The 19,467-nt window shown below is 38.1% G+C and overlaps 1 protein-coding gene across 21 annotated transcripts in view; it reads left to right on the top strand.

Annotated features, from left to right (window-relative positions):
* Positions 1-19,467, top strand: part of mtmr3 (myotubularin related protein 3) — a 123,808-nt gene that overhangs the window by 47,776 nt on the left and 56,565 nt on the right. For 19 of the 21 annotated variants that reach the window (XR_009447275.1, XR_007249980.2, XR_009447273.1 and 16 more), the window contains 2 exons: positions 3,493-3,582; positions 4,621-4,737. The exons of 1 other annotated variant lie outside the window; for it this stretch is intronic. Coding sequence is in view for 16 of the 20 variants with exons in the window: in XM_048556354.2 (XP_048412311.1) it covers positions 3,493-3,582; positions 4,621-4,737 (207 nt within the window). In the remaining 4 variants the exon portion in view is untranslated. Of the gene's footprint in view, positions 1-3,492; positions 3,674-4,620; positions 4,738-19,467 lie in introns of all 21 variants that reach the window. One more of the 21 variants, XM_048556360.2, reaches the window with a different exon arrangement.

Below are 19,467 nucleotides of genomic sequence, written 5' to 3'. Positions count from 1 at the left end.
GAGGCAAATTCAATCACCCTCCATGAATTTCTACACCCCACTCACCCTCCATGAATTTCTACACCCCTCATTTCCTCATCCTTACCCAACCACTCTATCTCTTTCCTTCAGGGATCCAATATTATGGTAATCTGCTTTCTAGTTTGTTCACCAGGTTTGTATGTAGAATATCTGATCTAATATCAACGATAGTAAATTTGCAGATGACACCACAATTGATATTGCAGTGGCCAGTGAAAGCTTTATCCCTCAACTTGGAAATGTCCAGCAGACAAGAAATTAAAAAACCTGCTTTTGATGCCTTCATATCAGCATCCCAGTAGCAATTCAAGGTCACTGCCTAGTGCAGTCAAGTTTAGCAAAAGGAAAATCTCACTTGAATCTCATTTTGTATAATTGCAGATGTTCCTATCATCTGGTGACTGAGTAAAAGTGAAAGGAAGGAAATTCCTTCCAATTTTTTTTTGGTTAGATCTCTAGTTGAAGGAGGTCAAACTAATTTGAGAAGATTTAGAGGGTGTGATCTAGATATTCATATCATTTATGGAAGTGTCCAGTTCAACCCTTAGCTGCATCACCCAAGAGCTCTTGTATACTAATGATAACCAGTGCTTTATCGACATCACCACCATTCTTGGTTCTTCCATTGTTGCTAAATTACCAGATTGCATATTCAGCATCCAGTATTAAATGAGCAGACATTCCTCCAATTAGATATTGGTAAGATTAAAGCCATTGTCTACACCTCTGCTCCAAACATTCCCTAACTACTGACTCTATCCCTCACCCTGGCATCCTAATCCCTGCCTGAATTAAAGCAGAATGTTTGTAAATCGGTGTCGTATTTGACCCCAGGGTGAACTTCCATCTATTTTTTCATGTGATCACCAGGGCCATCTGTTTCGACTTTTGAACAATCACTTGCAGCCCTGCATCAGGTCATCTGCTGCTAAAAGCTTCATTTGTAAATGAAAACGAAGTGCTGAAGAAACTCAGCAAGCTTGGCTGCATCTGTGCAGAAATAAGTAGTTAACATTTCAAGACCAGTTTTGAGTTCTTTAGAATACCAAAAACTTTGTTATGCCTTCGTTTACCCCAAGATTTCATGGTTCCAATATATTGCTGGCAACCACATTCCACCTTCTATAAACCTGAAGTCAAAATTCTGTCTCCAATATCCTTGATGCCATCATGCTAAACTAACACCCGTGTGCCTACTGTCCTACTTTGGCACCATGTTAAGCAGTGCCTTGATTTTAAAATATATTTTCCAAACCATGGATTTATTCTTTTCTATTTCTGCAATCTCCTTGCATCTCCAAACCCTTCCACACATTTATGCTCCTCTCTTTCTGGAACTCTCAAGTTTAATTGCTCCACAGTTGATCACCATGCCTTTATCTGCCTGTACCCAAAGCTTTAAAATTCCTTCCCTAAACATTCCTCCTCTGCATCTATCTCTTTTAATCAAACTTTTGGCCATTGTCCACAATCATGTCTTTGTGGGTCAGTAACAGTTTTGTTTTACAGCACTCCTGTGAAGTTCCTTGGGGAGTCTTACTATGTTAAAGGTGATATATTGCAATATATGATGGGAAACCTTCTATCTATGTTGAATAGATTTTCATTTTAAGTTAAGCCACATAGTAAGTGCGATTAGCTAACTAAATGCCAGCTCCAGTGGCCTTTTTTAACATCAGTGGTAAATAATTTCACAAAGCGTTTAAAGGTTTGTGAAAGAGTAAAGCATCATTTTTTTAGCTTAGATTAACATATAGTTTTGTAACAAAATGCCAGTTCTCCTCTGCTCCTATTTCTGCTTTACAATCCAGATTTAGCTAGTTGATTAACACATCTCAGTCTTTATTTGAAGAAAAATACTTTGTGCAGTTGAATTTGTTCTAAGCTTATTCATAGTGATAGAGTATCTTAATTGCAACTCTAGTAAGAGGCCAGACAGGATAGAATAAGTAGTTCAGATAACTTTAGGCATGATTCATCTGTATTCACCTTGTGTAAAAACAAATTTTCTTTCCTAAAACAAAGAAAATTTAGTTTTAATGATATGCAGATTCAGGCCCTTTTCTTGGATACAAAGCATTTTAGTGAACCATTACACACACATCCTTCAAGTTCTAAGAAGTTAAATAGCCTTTAAATATATAGAGATTGCCTAATGAGGCTGCCACTGTCGCATTCACTGGTCACTGACATTTTCCACAGAGTGAGGTGCCTATCTAAAAATTGAAGGCCCTACGGCATTTTGGCCTATTACTTGTGTCATTTAGTGTGTTTAGACTCGCCCTTCTGAGACAGCTGATGTTGTATTGATTTTATTTTTAAAAACTTGCCTGAAAAAGAATCAGAGAATAGAGCATGAATGAGTTTGTACTTGCTTTCACCTGAAGATGAGCTTCTAGTTCTGCTTAGCAGGAAGAATATTTGGTGAAAGAAGGCAGTTTACGAGAAGGGGAGCACTCCAGTAGCACCTACCAACCAGAAAGAATTTGGAAAAAGCTAATGATTGGCTAGTCTGCACTTGGTGTCATAAATGATGTTGGTACTCTTTTTAGTCAACTAGTTATACATTATCACGTCTTTGTTAATATCATTCGAATGACAATTTCAGTCATGTTAAGCAGAAAGTAATAAAATAATGTTGTAGTTTCATCATTTTAGAAATCTGTTGTTTGGAAAAATTAATTGTCCAAACATTGTTTTGAGTAGACTGATCTGTTCCTTACCGTACATTATTTTAATACGTTATAATGGAAATGGAAACATGAAAGTCTGTATTACTGTTTTGTAATGTTTTATCATTGTTTTGAGTTTCAAACCAATATGTATAATATATACGCCCACATTTTGCTTTTAATTGGTTATTCTAACATCATTCTATAATCTAGAAAATTCTGAAATCCAGAAAGGACCTAATCCTAAGAATTATGGATTGGCGATGCTTCAGTGTATCATTACAGTAATGCAGCAGCTAAAATATCAATTTAGTATTTTGAGGCAAAGCATCTTGGGAAACAGTCATTGTGAAAATTGACATGCATCATAAACAACAGATTGCCAGAAGTAAAAACAGAAGGTAGTGGAGAAACTCAGCAGGCCTGGTAGCATCTATCAAGAGATGGGAGTGTTAACATGAATAGAGTCAGACTGAACTTGAAATGTTAACACTCTCTTCCTCTCTCTCTCTCTCCACAGATACTGCTGGATATAAATTTCGCCAGCACTTGTTTGAATTTCAGATTTTCAGCGTCTGCAGTATTTTGCTTTTAAGAGTTTGCCTGAATGTGTACACCCTTAATCTTGTGTTCCGAAAAACCTGGTGTCACGAGGATGTATCTGTTTGAATAATGAATAAAGCTGTACACAATAGGTCATCTTTATATCTCTAAGGCTGAAGGAGGGGCCATTATAAATTGACAGGGTAAACATGCATCTGCCTTCTTTGACTAAAAAGGAAATTCTTTCTCCTTTCAGGATGAAGAAGGACAACATAGTTTGGAGTGTATCCAAGCCAATCAGATCTTTCCTAGAAAACAGCTAATTAGAGAAGAAGAAAACCTCCAGGTATAGAAGAAAAATGCGGATTTAATTGGAAGTACTGTAGACTTTCAGCCAGTTTTCCATTTACAAATGAGGTATTCTGATACTTTCCATGGTAAGTGATGCTCTGCTTCAATAACGTCCATTTATCAGCATCAAATGTTCAAATCATGTGCTCCAAAATGACATGAAGATCAATACTTCTCCAATTCTAGACTGATCTTTGTCTGGTGCTTGATCTCCTCTTGATACTGATAAGAAGCTTTGCATTTGCACAGCACCATTCATTAGGGTTAGGACCTCCAAGATGTCCCTAATTAAGTGCTTCTGAATTGCAGTTGCTGTTGGAATGTGGCAACCAAATTGCGAAAGCAAGATCCCACAAAACAGCAGCATTATGATGACAAAGTTTTGTGGTACTTGTTGAGGGATGAAAATTAGAGAAGACTGTACTGAGAACTACCCAAATGATTGTCAAAACATTGCAATGGGACCTTTTACACCCCAGATGGGATCTTCATTTTAACTTTTCTTTTGAAAAGTACAACACTGTTTCAATGCTGTACTGTAGCATTGGCCTTGATTATGTGTTCAAGTATCAAGTGGAATTTGATCCACAATCTTCTGTGAGTGCTCCCAGTTAACCACGGCTGACAAAACAAGACCAACCGGCTAGAGTTTTTAACAGGATCTCCTCATAGAACAAGGATCTCCTCATACTAACTTCCCTTCCATGCACACACATACATGCATCAAGAATGCTGCTTTTGTTACACCGAATTCCTGAAGTCTGAGTACTCGTGAAATCTTTTGAAGGTTAGCATTTTATCAAGATTTTAGGATCATTGTCTGTCAGAAGTTCAAGGGCTCGACACAACAAAAGCAAGTTACTTTTACATTCCCATCTGCTCTGCACCAGTGTGCCAGCCGTGTGTTTGATGGCTGAGCCAAGATTATGGCACTGAATTTCTAGACAAGTAGATGCAGTATTAGTTTGTAGAATTTTGTTTATTCATAGCTAATGCTGAATAATAACTGATTCCCTATTACCTTGCATTGTAGGTTCCTTTTCCTGAGCTTCATGGGGAAAGTACAGAATACATAGGACGTGCTGAGGATGCAGTTATTGCTTTGTCTAACTACAGATTGCACATCAAATTTAAGGAAACAGTTGTTAACGTAAGTATTCAAAGAATTTTTAAATAATTAGATGGATTTGAATTTTTGTATCTTGTAATGAACTTGTTTTGTCTGCTGGAAAATAAGTGCAAATAATAAACCAGTTGAGGTTTTCACAGGAATAGCTATATTCTAAAGGGTATACATGCCTGAGAGCATGCTGGAATATGGTGAATCTGTCACTTTTGTAGTGATCAAGATACAAATGCATGCTAAGTTTTGATTCTTCTTAACTATAAGAATATGTAATCTTTTGGAGTAGTATGATACATCTTAGTCCAAGAGGAAAATGGGATGTGTTTGAAGAATTACTTTGAATTCTCACAGGCTCACAATTAAAAGCTGCATCCAATTTCCAATCCGCAGTGTATTTTCCAAAATCTTTGATCGTGCCATCTACCTCTTTTTTTGCTTTTTCCATTTTACTTTATATTTTTTTCCTCCTGCTCTCCTCTCTCTCCATCCCACAATTTGTTTTGTGGTCTTCTTTTGTGTACTTTTCCATGCAGGCCCTTCTTGCAACTTCCTGTGTTCTTCTGTAACGCATCACCCTGCACTTGCCACAAGGACAGTCTTCATCTTCAGGCCTCCCTACAACCACCATACCTGTGCACTCTTCTCCCAGTTCTCCTAAGCTTGTTCTCCTCCTCAATCTGTCTTCTCACCGCACACTTATTCTTGTGCTTTCTCTTTACTTATCCTCTGCCTTATGACTTAACCCTGTGCCCCAGAATATAACATGAGGATTTTTCCTCCTCAGTGTCTCCGCGCACCCCCCCCCCCCCCAACCCACCAACCGCCACCACCACCACAATGTGAGGCATGGCGTCTACCAGGTTAAACCACAACCAGTGGTCAATCTTTCTAATGAGAAAGCAGCACTGGGGCTCTGGTGATTCTTCCTTTACCATTTTACCTCTACATTGATTCTTCCTGCCCAAAATTTCAGTAATAAGAAACGACTCTGGTACACAGTAAGCTTTCAGGCAAGCTGGAGCCCGCAACATCGAAGTTTTAAGTGTGCCAATTTAATCAGTGCTGTATTGTTATAGGAACAGTATCATCAAGACCTGGGTGGTTGGGTGAGCCAGGGGAGCAACATAATTTACTAACCCATCTGGAGCATAAAGAGAAAATCTGTTTCCTGGAGGATATCATTAATTTTAGAAGCTCTGTTGAAAAGTCAGATAATTGTGCCTGCAAGTTTTTGAAAGGTGAATGATTGATTTTGTTTAAAAGTGATTGCCTGTACACAGTGAGTTAATGGGAGAGACCAGTTAAGAAGTGCTCCACAGCCTGGGTAAAATTGAGAAGTAGCCGAATTTAGCCGTCGGGTTGCACATTTTTGATTTACAGAATGCTATAACTATTTTATCTCAGTTGCATGTTTTTATTAATATGTGGAGAACTCCGTCGAGGATTATGACTTTTGAAGATTTTTATCTTGTCATGTAACTGAAAAAATGTTTGCATTGAAGACATAATGTATTGGATTTAATTCAAGCAGAGGCTAGCTAGGCATTGGTTTTTTTAAATGAAAATGCATAATGAAAGTATTTGAACTTTCTGAATTCTGCTTTAAATCTCCTTGCTCTATTAGCAATAGCTTTACTGTTTTTGTTTTGGTTTCCGGTGTAGAATATTTATCAAAATACCTGTTGTGAAATGACAGTAAGTATGCGTTTTTAAGTAATCCTAACATTGATGAAAATGTTGAAACATAATGCTGACTGTGCATTTTGGAATTACAGATCTTTACGCATGGTTGAGTTACATTGAGATTTTAAGCTAATGGTGCACAGTGATAATAAAATTTTCTGAAGTAGTATTGTCACTGGACCTTTTTAGTGGTAGTTTTGTACTCTAAGAAATGTCAGATGCAAGCAACAAGCTTTAATGGTTAACGATACTTAGTAATTTTTACTTTTTAATGGCCAGCATCATTATTTCCTCTTCCTGTAGCACAACTCTGTTTTTTGCAGAAAACGCTCTGAGTTTGGGATAACAGGATCCATACTTGCACTGCTGCAAAAACAAAACATTTCAAATGGCATAGTATTAAATATTACTGCTCATTATTGTCCTTCAACTGGAATCCGAACAACACTCCTGAAGGATTGTAACATTTTAGCGTATACCAGTGATAATCTTGATAATACAGTTAAGGCAAGATTATGCTACAAACTAATACCTGCTTCAACTTCAAAAGTAATGTTTCTTTCTAACTAAATTGATTTATGCCAGTAGTTATATCATAATTGAGTGGTTGTAATTGAAAATGTCTTAAACTTGTGCCAAAATTATCATGCACTTCATACTTGGTAAAACAGTATGAAATGTTTCCTTACCAGCTACATTAAGCTGGAGAGCTGGGCAGTCTAAATCATGCAATCAATTGCAAGTCTTTTTGTAATTCCTTGTCTCAACACCTTTTGAGTAACGTGTTCAGTAGGTCTACTTTGCTTTTGTATGGGCTTTTGATTATAAGTGAGTACGTATTGTTATCTGGTCGGAGAATCAAGGAGTTTTGGTATGTAAACAAGCCTTTATGTTCTTAGTGATACTGTAATGCAAAGAATAAAAAGCTATTACTCCTTTCTTCGCTATTTCATGAACTCCATACATTTTTGAAAACTCAGTTTCTCTCTTTAAACTGGTAAAGCATACTGGAAAACTGTAACATGGGAATCCCAAATTGTGTGAGATCTTTTCCATGTGGCTCAAGAACTCCATTTTTGCTACAGATTTGTAACACTACAGTGATCTTTGTTAACGCAGCACAATTGTAAGGGACAATCCTGATCTTGTCCTCACTTAGTTAATGTGTGTACTTGCCATGTTAAACAAGCAATATTAAACCAAGGCCCTGCCCCACACACTGGCGGACGTAGATGATTGCATGACGCTTGTGGATACTTTCAGTGGTTGTGAATAACATTTATCCTTTGATCAATAACACCAGATTATTATCAGCTAGTTTGTCTTGTTGTTTGAGGAAATTTGCTGTGCAGATTAGCCACTTTTTAGTTACCCACATTACAACTGTCTCCTGCCCATAAGTAGATAATTGGTTGTGGAGGACTTTCAGATACCTTCAGTTGGTGAAAGGAGTTATACAAGACAAATTTCTTTTGATTTTTTTTTCTTCCATTGTTTTCAGCGATTTGCAGGACCTGCTGAGATCCTGGATACTGTCAGAATAATCTGTTACTGCAGTGGACAAAATTCTGCAATAGCTTTGTAGCAGTTTGCAGTTAACTATGTACACGGCCACTCTATATTCCTGTGTGGTTCATCCTGCCAAAGTGCCTTCAAAGGGGAAAGTCTGTCAGAGAAAATGAACATACTGCTATTAGCCAAACAGCCAAGCTATATTGAGTCAGGAAAATTAATTTGCTAGTGTTTGAAATAGGTTATTGAGCAGCCAACCTGTAACTAAAAAGAGGTCATTATGGTATGGTAGGGCTGCTTTGCTTTTATGTTGTCTTTTGGGGAGACACCAACTTGGCTAAATCCACAGAAGATACTTTTTTGGGTGCATGATCCCTGAAAGCATCAGTCTATTTTCTACTGTTTAACTATATGCACTTGGTTACTCAGTCCGAATGATCTCACACAGTAGGCTACGATATGATCAAAAGATGTAATGCAGATTAAGGTGAATTTACTCAATACTTGGTGTTACAGAAACTGCATTGAAAAATGATAAGATTGCAATTATATTGTCCTTAGCCAAAATGTGAATTCTTCTAAAGTAACGGTCAAAATAACAACTCTGTCTTCTTTCGAATGATAGTGATGGGTGAGACCTGCTTGAATTGGTAATTACTTCTGTAACAGTGCAAAAGTACTTTGGTTCAAGCATTTAGCGGATGCTAAGTTTGCCAGTTCTGGTTAGGATATGAACTGGTGTGCTTTAAATGGGATTGACATTCAAGATGCTCTACTTTATCTTTGAAACAGGCTTAATTGACAACTTGATGCTTGGAGGTGGTTTTGTCGTTAATATATGTACAAGATATTGACTAGTCCATCCATACTGCCAAATAAATCAAGAAATGCTCGCATATTAAGCGTTGCATTATGAGTAAGTTCATTAAAGAAGTAAGAAAGGATGATCAGAGCTTGAAAGGCCTTGTTTTAATTTCCGAAAGCGGCTCATTATAACAGAGCTAAGTATTCACAGCAATTGTATATGTTGATTTAACATTGTCTTTCGAGTGCTTACAATATTTTTAAATATTTGTTTGAGCCTGAAATAGATGGCCTTACAGCATGGAGCTTTTCTATGTATTACGGATAACGTGAATTTAAAGACAGCCTGATACTATTTTCAGAATAACATTACTGTAGATAAAACCCTTGTATTTTCAATGTTGCATCCCATTCACTAAATGTTGTTGCATTTTAGTCCACAAGAGCCACATCCTGATTAGGGAAGCCAACCTTTTAGCAAAACATATCCTGAAGAAATAAAGATGTTTGGTTGAGACAAGAGTCTGTAAATTATACACAAAGTCAATGAAACTGAAATCTGGTTCTATTGTCCTTTTAGACATTCCTATTTGGAAAAGCATTTTGAATCACTGCTGCCAGACTTGCTGAGCTTTTCCAGCAACTTCTCTTTTTGTTCATGTATGTGTTCTTGTTTTTTTCAAAATTATTTTGTCAGAGTTGTTCAGGAGTTGTTTAGAACTTGTGCACAAACTATGGTATGCTTGCAATTTGAATGCAAACTAAATTAACAGTAGTATTACTTGGAATGTTCCAAAGAGTGAACAGTTTAATTCTTTACATATAGATTACCAGTACAGCAGCAATTTTTCAATTTGCATCCATGATCCTTTATCAATTATCGTTTCTTTTGGCTTAGTTATTTAAGTACTACATTGTATATGATCAGATGAGGGTAGTGAAGAAGGCACTTGCTGCACTTCCCTTTATTGGTTAGTGCATTGACTATAGGAATTGGAGTGTCATGTTGTGGCTGTACATGACATTGATTTGGCCACTTTTGGAATACTGCATTCAATTCCAGTCTCCCTGCTGTAGGAAGGATGTTGTGAAACTCGAAAGGGTGCAGAAAAGATTAACAAGGATGTTGCCAGGGTTAGAAGGTTCGAGCTGTCAAGAGAGGCCAAATAGGCTGGGACTATTTTGCCTGGAACATCGGGGATTGAAGTTTATAAAAAACGAAGGGCATCAGGCGAAAAGCCAAGGCCTTTTTTTTCCCCGAGGAGGGTAGAGCCCAAAACTAGAGGTCATAGGTTCAAGGTGAGAGGGGAAAGATTTAAAAGGGATCTAAGGGGCTGTTTTTTCACACATAGGATCGTGGGTGTATAGAATGAGCTGCCAGAGAAAGTGATGAAGACTAGTACAGTTACAACATTTAAATGGCATCTGGATGGGTATATGAATAGGAAAGGTTTAGAGGGGTATGTGCCAAATGCTGGCAACAGATTAATTTAGGAGATCGGGTCAGCATGAGGGTAGGTTTCCATGCTGTAAAACTATATGACACTCTGACTGTATGACTCTCTAAGATTTTTAGTTGGTTTTGCAATATTTTTACATGCCTAATTGTAGTTGTTATGTAAATGCACAAGTAGTTAGTTTACAAAATAAAACCCGAAAGAACTGCAGATGCTGTAAATCAGGAACAAAAACAGAAGTTGCTGGAAAAGCTCAGCAGGTCTGGCAGCATCTGTGAAGAAAAAAATCAGAGTTAATGTTCGGGTCTGGTGACCCAAACTTAGTTTACAATTATTATATATTATTTCTTATCAACATTTCCATAGTTTTAAAGAAATTCAGACACCCTGTTTGGAAAATCTTAAATTGCAAACTTAAAATGTAAAATACTAATACCATAAATTGTAGTTCCAGTTACTTAATGGAAGTTGGTAGTGGTGTTGTGTGGAAATAACAATATATCTTACATTTTAATCATGTTAAACTATTTATTAAAACTAATGTGAGCATGCATGTTAATCTTTATTTCTGTACAAAAATGGTTGATTTTGTAATGTTTTTTCCACCATCAGATTAGCAGTGCTTTATGTTTGAGTTTGTGTTCATGATCCTTAGCCAATCATAATTTTTTTTCAGCTTACTTATTCAAGTTCTGCATCTTAAAGTATGATTGTACATGATCAGTTCTCCAATATCATCATAATTTTAATTTCCATGGCTTAATTTCTCTGTATTTTGTAACAATCTGTTGTAAGTGTCTACAATTGAAATACCAAAAAAACGTTCAAAAACACTAAATCATTTCTGGAATTTCTAAAATCTAATGCAGTGGTCTCCAACTCAGAACCTGATCGACAGGTTGGATGTAGAGTCTGATAGTCTGTCCCATCTTCCACTTTTCCCTCGCTATGCATGTCTCTGACAGTTGATACACCGCCTGCCTGTATTCCTCACTGTGTGAGCAACGATATTCATGCTGTGCATGAAAGATACTGAATTTGGGAAGCCACACAGTTAGTGATGTGCATGCTGTTTAGCAGACTTTGCCAGTTTGTTTACTCAGGTTTGTTTGGTCCAGGTGGACTATCAGTGGACTGTAGAGTAAGTGTTTGCATTGCCACCACAAAAATGAATAGGAAACAAATTTTTCAACAACTGAATGCACGAAGCCAGTACGTCACAGTATGGACTCTGCTAGAGCAGTTCAGCTAGTACCACTCTTCTGCCTGTTCTCTGTCGATGTACAGCTTTTATTTCTTCAGTTGCTTATCTACTGGGACTGTGCAGGATGAAGAAAAATTACAGGAGTGTTGCTGTGTTTCATATTCAATTTTTGAACAATGTAAGCTGACTAGAAGCTGAAGAAATACATCAAGACCACAAAAGTAATCTCCTGTGCCTCTGCGTTTGAAAGCAGCCAGCAATCCTCTGAATGTTCCAGAAGTATGGATCCAGAGTCTACATGCAGCATAACCTGTGGCAGAGTGACGTGACAAACTACAAGATGATGTAATAATAATTGAACTTGGACAAACTTGAAAGAAACCAACCAGTGGTAGTAGAAATTGCCGATGCTGGAGTCTGAGATAACAGGGTGTGCCTACTGTGTTCATGCAACTCCATACCTTATCTTAGAAAGAAACCAAAATGTACAACTTCCACACAGAATGAGAAAATTAATTTTTGTGTTTAAAAACAATGCATTTCCCTAGTGTTACCAAATGTTATCATTATAAAAAGAGGAAATTGGAACCACACCGTATCGCACAGTAAATTCAAGAATAATTTTCCCTTCAGGCTTCAGACAAAGAAATTTGTTGAGCTGGTGGCAGTTTTGAAAGTTCAATGATAAACTCATGTTTCTTGTCATTTGGCAAAACAAATTCTTTCAAAGAGGGCAAAATACTTAAAGAAGCAGTGACTCGAGTCACTGACTTTTCATTCAAAGAAGAAATAAACATTCAGAGAATCAATACAAAAGATGTTATTAGTGCTTCCACATTTGCAAGGTGAGTGGAATCTTTCTCCAAAGACTGTTTTCAGCAACTACAACTGGACCCGAAGGACTATGAATGCTGCTTCTCATTTACTGAATCCATCGCCATGTCTGCATTTTTGAGTGTATGGCTTTTAAGCACGTAACTAACAAGGATCTTCTCACCCACGGGTTCATTATAGAGAACAAGGTTGAGGATATCTACAATGAATTCAAATGATATGTGTTTGAGAAAAATGTTCCAATCAAGAAACTGGTTCCCATCACAACTGATGTTGTGTTAGCAGCCATGCTTGATGTAAATGTGTGGTTGGCTGCATTTTGGATAAGTGATCCCGACTTTCCACTGTTTTGTCAATTACTGATGTATCATTCACCAGCAAGCATTAATGAGTACAGCTATGGACTTTTCTCATGCAATAAAAGTTTTTGTTAAAGGCAATTCAAACAAAAGTCTTTCAGCACCTTTTGAGTCCTTATTTTTGCTGGCTCAGTGCCTACTGGACTAGTTCTTCATGCTGATCTAAGGTAGGTAAGTCAAGGGAAGGTTTGGCAAAAAGTTTAGGTTTAATGCCCAAAATCATCATTTTTCTTAAGTAATAGAATGGTCAAATAATTCATGGCTGTTCAGCTTCAACTTCCTTATGGTCATAATGTCAATACTGAATGAACTGGACACATGAACTGTAGGGATAGGACAGATATGATCAGTGCTGTGAATACACTTAAATTGAAACTGGATCTGTGGTCCACTTCTAAGAAACAGAATAAAATGCTGCAAAACTTATTGAGTTCAGAGAACATGCTTCGAAAAATATCAAAGGTAAGGAGAAATGGATCTGCCCAGGAAACGTCTGTGCTGAGCTGAGGGAAATTAGCAGAAGAAATCAACAGCCCATTTCAGGAATTAGATATGACAGAACAAATAATCATGTTTAGTCTCAAATTTATTCCTTCAAGTAGAAATTTGTGTGCTTGCTCCTAAATTCAATCTTGTGCTCTATGACACTAAACTTCATTTCTTTAGAGGCAAAGAGCAACAAATCTCGAGAACCTGACAAGCTGAGTTCTAGAGTTTTGAATAAAATAGTTATGAAGAAAATGGATGCACTGATTTTGATCTTCCAAAATTCCTTAGATTCTAGAGCACTTGCCAGGGATTGAAAGGTGGCAAACCTAGCCCACCTGTTCAAGAAAGTAGGAGAAATAAAATGGGAAGATATAACCTAGTTAGCAAGGTAAAAAGTATTGTATGTATTGTTAGGGACATGGTGAGAGCCCTTAGAAACTCAAAACAATTAAGCAGCATCAACGTAGATTTATGAAAAGGAAATTATAATCGACAAATCGACAGTTTTATTTTGGAGCGTACCGAGTAAAATTGGTAAGGAGATCTAGGTGAATATTATCTGTTTTAGATTTTCAAATGTTTGATAAACTGCTGCATAAATTACAAGATTACGCAAGATTAGGACTCATGGGATTGGAGGTAAATTTATTAGCATTGCATGAGGATTGAGAAAACAGAATAAATAGAACCATGTTTGAGTGTTTTGATGGCATCATCAGGTTGGCAGGCTATAATATGTAGGATGTTGTAGAGGTCATTACATAGACCAAGCCTATCATACTCAGTCCCTAGTCACCAGTGCAAATTACAATGTATTACAAGTTAGCTGTTAATACATTAGGTGCAAAAACAAGTAAGGAGGATGCAAAAAGACTGCAGAGCCATGCAAACTGGTTGGGTGAGTGGGCAAGGACATAGGTATTTTAGCTTCACACTTCAGCATATGTGATAATCAGCTTAATAGAAAAAATAGTGAAGCAAAATGCTGTGACTGGTGAGAAACTGGGAAATGTTTGCATATAGATCGTTCTAACTGGCTGGCCTTGTACACAAATCTCAAAGATAATGTATTGACACAGCAAGTAATTAGCAAAGCAAATGGAATGTTAGCTTCCGTTACAGAGACTGAAGTATAACTGTTAAGTCTTAATGCAATTGTACAGGTAGTCTCTCGAATCCAGCTATCCAAAAATTGGTGATATTCCAAACAAGATATTTTTAAGCTGCCGTACACAAATTTCAGCTATAAGATGAGCAAAGTAACTTGCCGGCTTATTGAGCTAGGTTCCGCATTAGCACATGGCATACAGACTAGTTAACTGTTTTCTCTTGCTCCATATAGTATGAGTGATCCTTGACCAAATGGTCTTGGTTCTTAGGTTGCTGGTTTTGAGATACAGCGCCAGTGCAGGGTATTTGTGAGGCTGCATAAGAGTTGTATAAATCTACAGCACAAAAAAGGCCCTTTGACCCATCAAGCCTGCATCAGACAAACACAACTACCTAACTATTTTGATCCCACTTTCCAGCACTTAACCAATAGTGTTATATACCTTCGCAAATGTACATCTAGGTCCTTATTAAACATTGAGGATTTCTGCCACGAGCACCCTTCCAGTAGTGAGTTCCAGATTCCTACCATCCCCTGGGTTTAAAAAAAAATTCTTCACTTAACCTTCTGCCTCTTGCCTTAAAGCCATGCCCAGGTGATTGATTGCTCCACAGAGGGGTTAATTTTCTTCCTGGCTACCCTGTTTGTGCCCTCATAATTTTATGCATCTCGATGATTCTTCAGCACCCACCAGACTCCCCTGCTCTAAGGAAAATAACCCCAGTCTATCCAATCTCTCTTATTAACTGAAAATTTCTAGTCTAGGCAACATCCTAGTAAATCTCCTCTGCCCCATCTCTAATGTATTCCCATTCCTCCTATAATGTGGATTCTAGAACTGCACACAATACTCTGTGGCCTAACCAATATTTTGTTCAGTTCTAGTGTTACCTCTCTGCTCTTAAATTCTATATTTCAGCAAATAAATACAACAATTCCACTTTCTTAACCACTTAATGCTTTCTTAACCACTGTCAACCTGTCCATTTACCATAAGGGACTGGTGAACACTCGCACCAAGATCCTTCTGATCCTCTGTGTTCTTTGCAGGGTTCTATCATTCATCATGTATTCCTTGACTTTGTCTATCCTGCCCAAGTTCAACGCTTCACATTTATCCAGATTGAATTCCATTTGTTGCTGATTGACCACTCTGCTGTTATCCTCGATATGGAGTAGTATTTGCAGTTTTTATCTCCTTAACTGAGGAAGAAAAATCTTTCCCTAAAGGTAATACAACAAAGGTTCACTTGACTTGTCCCCTTAAGAGGGGAGACTGATTAGACTAGAAATTTGGAAGAAAACAGAGTACTTAATTGAAATGTACCAGGCTTTTGAGCCACTTGCTGAGGTAGATGCTAAGAAAATGTTCTCCCTAGTTAGGAAAATAGGGCAATAGAATGCAGTCACAGAATAAGCAATCACCCTTTTAGAATTGAGGTGAAGAGAAATGTTTTCATTGTGAATCTTGAATTTTCTACTCCTAGAGGGTAGAATTGGTCAGTGAGTTTGTCATGTTTAGACTCTGATAAATTATTAGATGTGAACAAATTAAATTTTTTTGAGGTGAAGAATTAACTGTGATCCTGTGTTGCAAGCATGCTCAGCAGAGTCCAATAGCCTTACTCCAAATCCTGTTTAATTTGCTGCTGGATTCTATTTCTTTTCTTGAGTCTATATTTATTCACTTCTTCTTTCTTTAAAGATTGTGTGCCTTTACTGCTCCTGTGTTCAAGTACTCCATTCTTCCACAACATTTTCTTTTAAATTACCCAATATCACTGTTCACTTAACAGTTTAAAGTTGATTATCCTGCACCCTCAGTTAGCTTGTGTTTTCTAACACATTGATTCAATAATTGTTTTATATCTCAAGACGGATTGAGATGTATCCCAGGCTTCAGTCAAAGGCTAGGGAGGAGTTTTGCAGGGCATGACACTTAATTTTCAAATCCTCTCTGGTCACAAGTGCAGTTCCAGAGGACTGGGAACAGCTTGTATGGTGCCATTATTTAAGAAGAATGATCAAGGCAAATCAGGAAACTAATGGCCAATGGATCTAACGTTTGTGGTAGGGACACTGTTGGAAAAGATTCTGAGCAACAGAATTAATCCCCACTTGGAGAGTATTCATCAAGGATAATCAGTGTGGTTTTGTCAGTGCTGTGATCATATCTGACACATCTGATTTTTTTTGGAGGTGAGAAGGTGGTTGAGGACCATTGTGATAAATTTTGAGGGCCTTCAGGGGTTTTAATTTTATTGTGTTGCAAATATTAAGGCTGATTTGTTTCACTGTCCATCTCCACAACGTGAACTGAGGATTTGTTGTGTTGTATGTTGTTCAAATTTTGCAGTTAAATAATCTTCAGATAAGGCAGAAATCTGAAACATTTACGAAGAGCAATTGGCTTGATTTGTACCTTGGTCTGTTAAATGATGTGAAAGGTATGAAACATTTTGCACCTGAACAAATTACAGCACAGTCATTAGAAGATGAATACATGAAGGACTGTTCCCAAACACACAGTTAACCCTAGCTTCAAATTTTAAAAACGCTGAAGTAAAAGCTTACATAATCGAAGCAGGTCTGTGTTCTTTGAACATTTCACTCCAGTTGTAATTATTCAGTTAAAGGTTTATAATGTCGAAGTTGGCCATTTAGTCCATCAGGTTCAAGCCAACTTCTAATCCTGGGATGGTTGGACTGGTGTCTGAGTGCTTGAATCAGTTAGGATTGCATTTGTTAAGCAACAAAATTGCTCAGTGGTTAACACTGCTGCCTCAAAGCACCAGGGATCTGGATTTATTTAAAGCCTTTGGTGACTCACCGTGTAGGGTTCGCAGATTCTTTCCATGTCTGCGTAGGTTTCTTCTGGGCATTCCAGTTACCTCCTGCAGTCCAGAGATTTGCAGGTTAGGTGGATTGGCTATGCTTGAGGGGCTATGTCCTCTTTCTGCACTGTGTAGGGATTCTATGAGTTCAGAAGAGTAAAGTGGGATCTCATAGAAACCTGTAGGTTTCTAACAACAGGACTGGAGAAGATAGGTGCAAAAAGATTGTTCCAGGTGGCAGGGAGTCAGAACCAGTCTAAGGATTTAGTCAATTTAGGATTGAGATAAGGAGAAATTTCTTCATCCAGAGGATGGTGAACCTGTGGAATTCACTACCACAGAAAGCAGGCAAGGCCAAGACATTGTATGATTTCAAGAAGGAGGTGGTTGTAGCACCTGGTGGGGGTAGGTGCTAAAGGAATCAGTCATAATGAGAGGGGAAAGATTAAAAAGGACTTGGGTAACTTTTCACACAGAGGGTGGTACATGTATTGTATAAGCTGCCAGAGGAAGTGGTGGAAGCACATATTTAAAAGGCATCTGGATGGGTATATGAATAGGAAAGGTTTAGAGGGATATGGACCAAATGGGACTAGGTCAGAGTTGGATGTCTGGTTGACGTCGACACATTGGACTGAAGGGTCTGTTTCCATGATATGGAAGAAAAGCAACAATGGGCTATTGAATTTGATGATCAGCCATGATCATAATGAATGGCAGAGCAGGCTCAAAGGGCCAAGTGGCCTACTTGTTTCTATATTTACAAAACTGTTCAATTCAGTCTCATACTCCAGTTTTGTCCTCCTAGTTCTGCAAATTAGTTTCCTTCAAATACACCATCAAATCAGTGAAGAGACCACCCTTGCGGCCTATAAAGTCTATACTGCAGAATAACTGCACTAACTCTACACTAGTACGCTTGCTAGAATTTGACCCGTAGCCTTAAATGTTATGACATTTTAAGTGCTTATCCAAGTAAGGTTGTGAGGGTACCTGCCTCAACTACCCTCCCAGGCAGCACATTCCAGACCCACACCAGCCTCTGGATGAAAAACATTTTCCTCACTCCCTTCTAAATCTTCAGTCTTTGACTTTAAAATAGTGCTCTCTTGTTATTGACCCTTCAACTAAGGGGAGGGAGCTGCTTTCTATCCACTCTCTCATAGTCTTGTATACCTCTGTCAGCTGCCCCTTGACCTTCTCTGTTCCAAAAAAACACAAACCAAGTTTATTTCGAGATAATGGGGACTGCAGATGCTGGAGATTCCAAGATAATAAAATGTGAGGCTGGATGAACACAGCAGGCCAAGCAACATCTCAGGAGCACAAAAGCTGACGTTTCGGGCCTAGACCCTTCATCAGAGATCATCATCTCTGATGAAGGGTCTAGGCCCGAAACGTCAGCTTTTGTGCTCCTGAGATGCTGCTTGGCCTGCTGTGTTCATCCAGCCTCACATTTTATTATCCAAGTTTATTTCGCCTTTCTTCACGGCTAAAGGGCTATCCCAGGCAACATCCAAGTGAATCATCCTCTCCTTCGTGTGCTGACCAAACTACAAACAGTACTCTAAACTGTGGCCCTACCAAAGTTCTTTACAACTCCAATTTAACTAACGTATGTGCTTTTCTAATCTGCCTCAACTGAGAATGGCAAGTGTCCTGTATACATAACATATTAGCCTGCCACCTTCAGGGACAAACAGCCAAAGATCCATCTATTCCTCTGAGTTTCCTAGTATCCTGCAATTTATTGATTACTCTCCTGTCATGTTTCTTCTTCCAAAGTGCATCACCTCACTTTATTAGGGTTAAATTCCATCTGCCACTGATCTGCCCATCTAACCAATCAGTTTATCCTCTTGAAACCTAAGACCACTTTCCTCACTATCAACCTCATAAGCAATCTTTAGGTTATCCGCAAACTTATCTATCATCTCACCCTCCTGTTTCCACCTATTCATTTGTATGTGGTTCACAAATAATAAGAGACCCAACAGTGATTCCTGAAATATGCCTCTGAAAACCAACATCCAGTCATATAAAGAGCTTTCTACCACCACCCTCTGTCTCCAATTACAAATCCACTGTTGGATCTATCTTGCCAAGTCATTTGGATTTCATGTGTATCTACCACCTTTGTCAGTCTTCCATGTGGGACACTGTTAAAGGCCTTGTTGGAATCAAAATGAACTACATCAACTGTACTACTTTCATCTACGCATTTGGTCATCCCCTCAAAAAAATTCAATCACACTTATTAGGGATGATCTCTTTCTAAAAGCCATATTAACTATCCCTGATTAAACCTGGTCTCTCTCTAATGGAGATTAATTCTGTCCTTCAGAATTTTCCCCAGTAGTTTCCCTAGCACTGACATGCGACACATTGGTCTGTAATTCCTTGGTTTTCCACTACCACCCTTCTTGAAAAGTAGAACCACATTGGCTGTCCTCCAGTCCTCTGCCAT

Source organism: Stegostoma tigrinum, chromosome 26 (genome assembly GCF_030684315.1).
Source record: "Stegostoma tigrinum isolate sSteTig4 chromosome 26, sSteTig4.hap1, whole genome shotgun sequence".
NCBI classification, from domain to species: Eukaryota; Metazoa; Chordata; class Chondrichthyes; order Orectolobiformes; family Stegostomatidae; genus Stegostoma; species Stegostoma tigrinum.
This window is presented reverse-complemented; position numbering and strand designations above follow the sequence as displayed.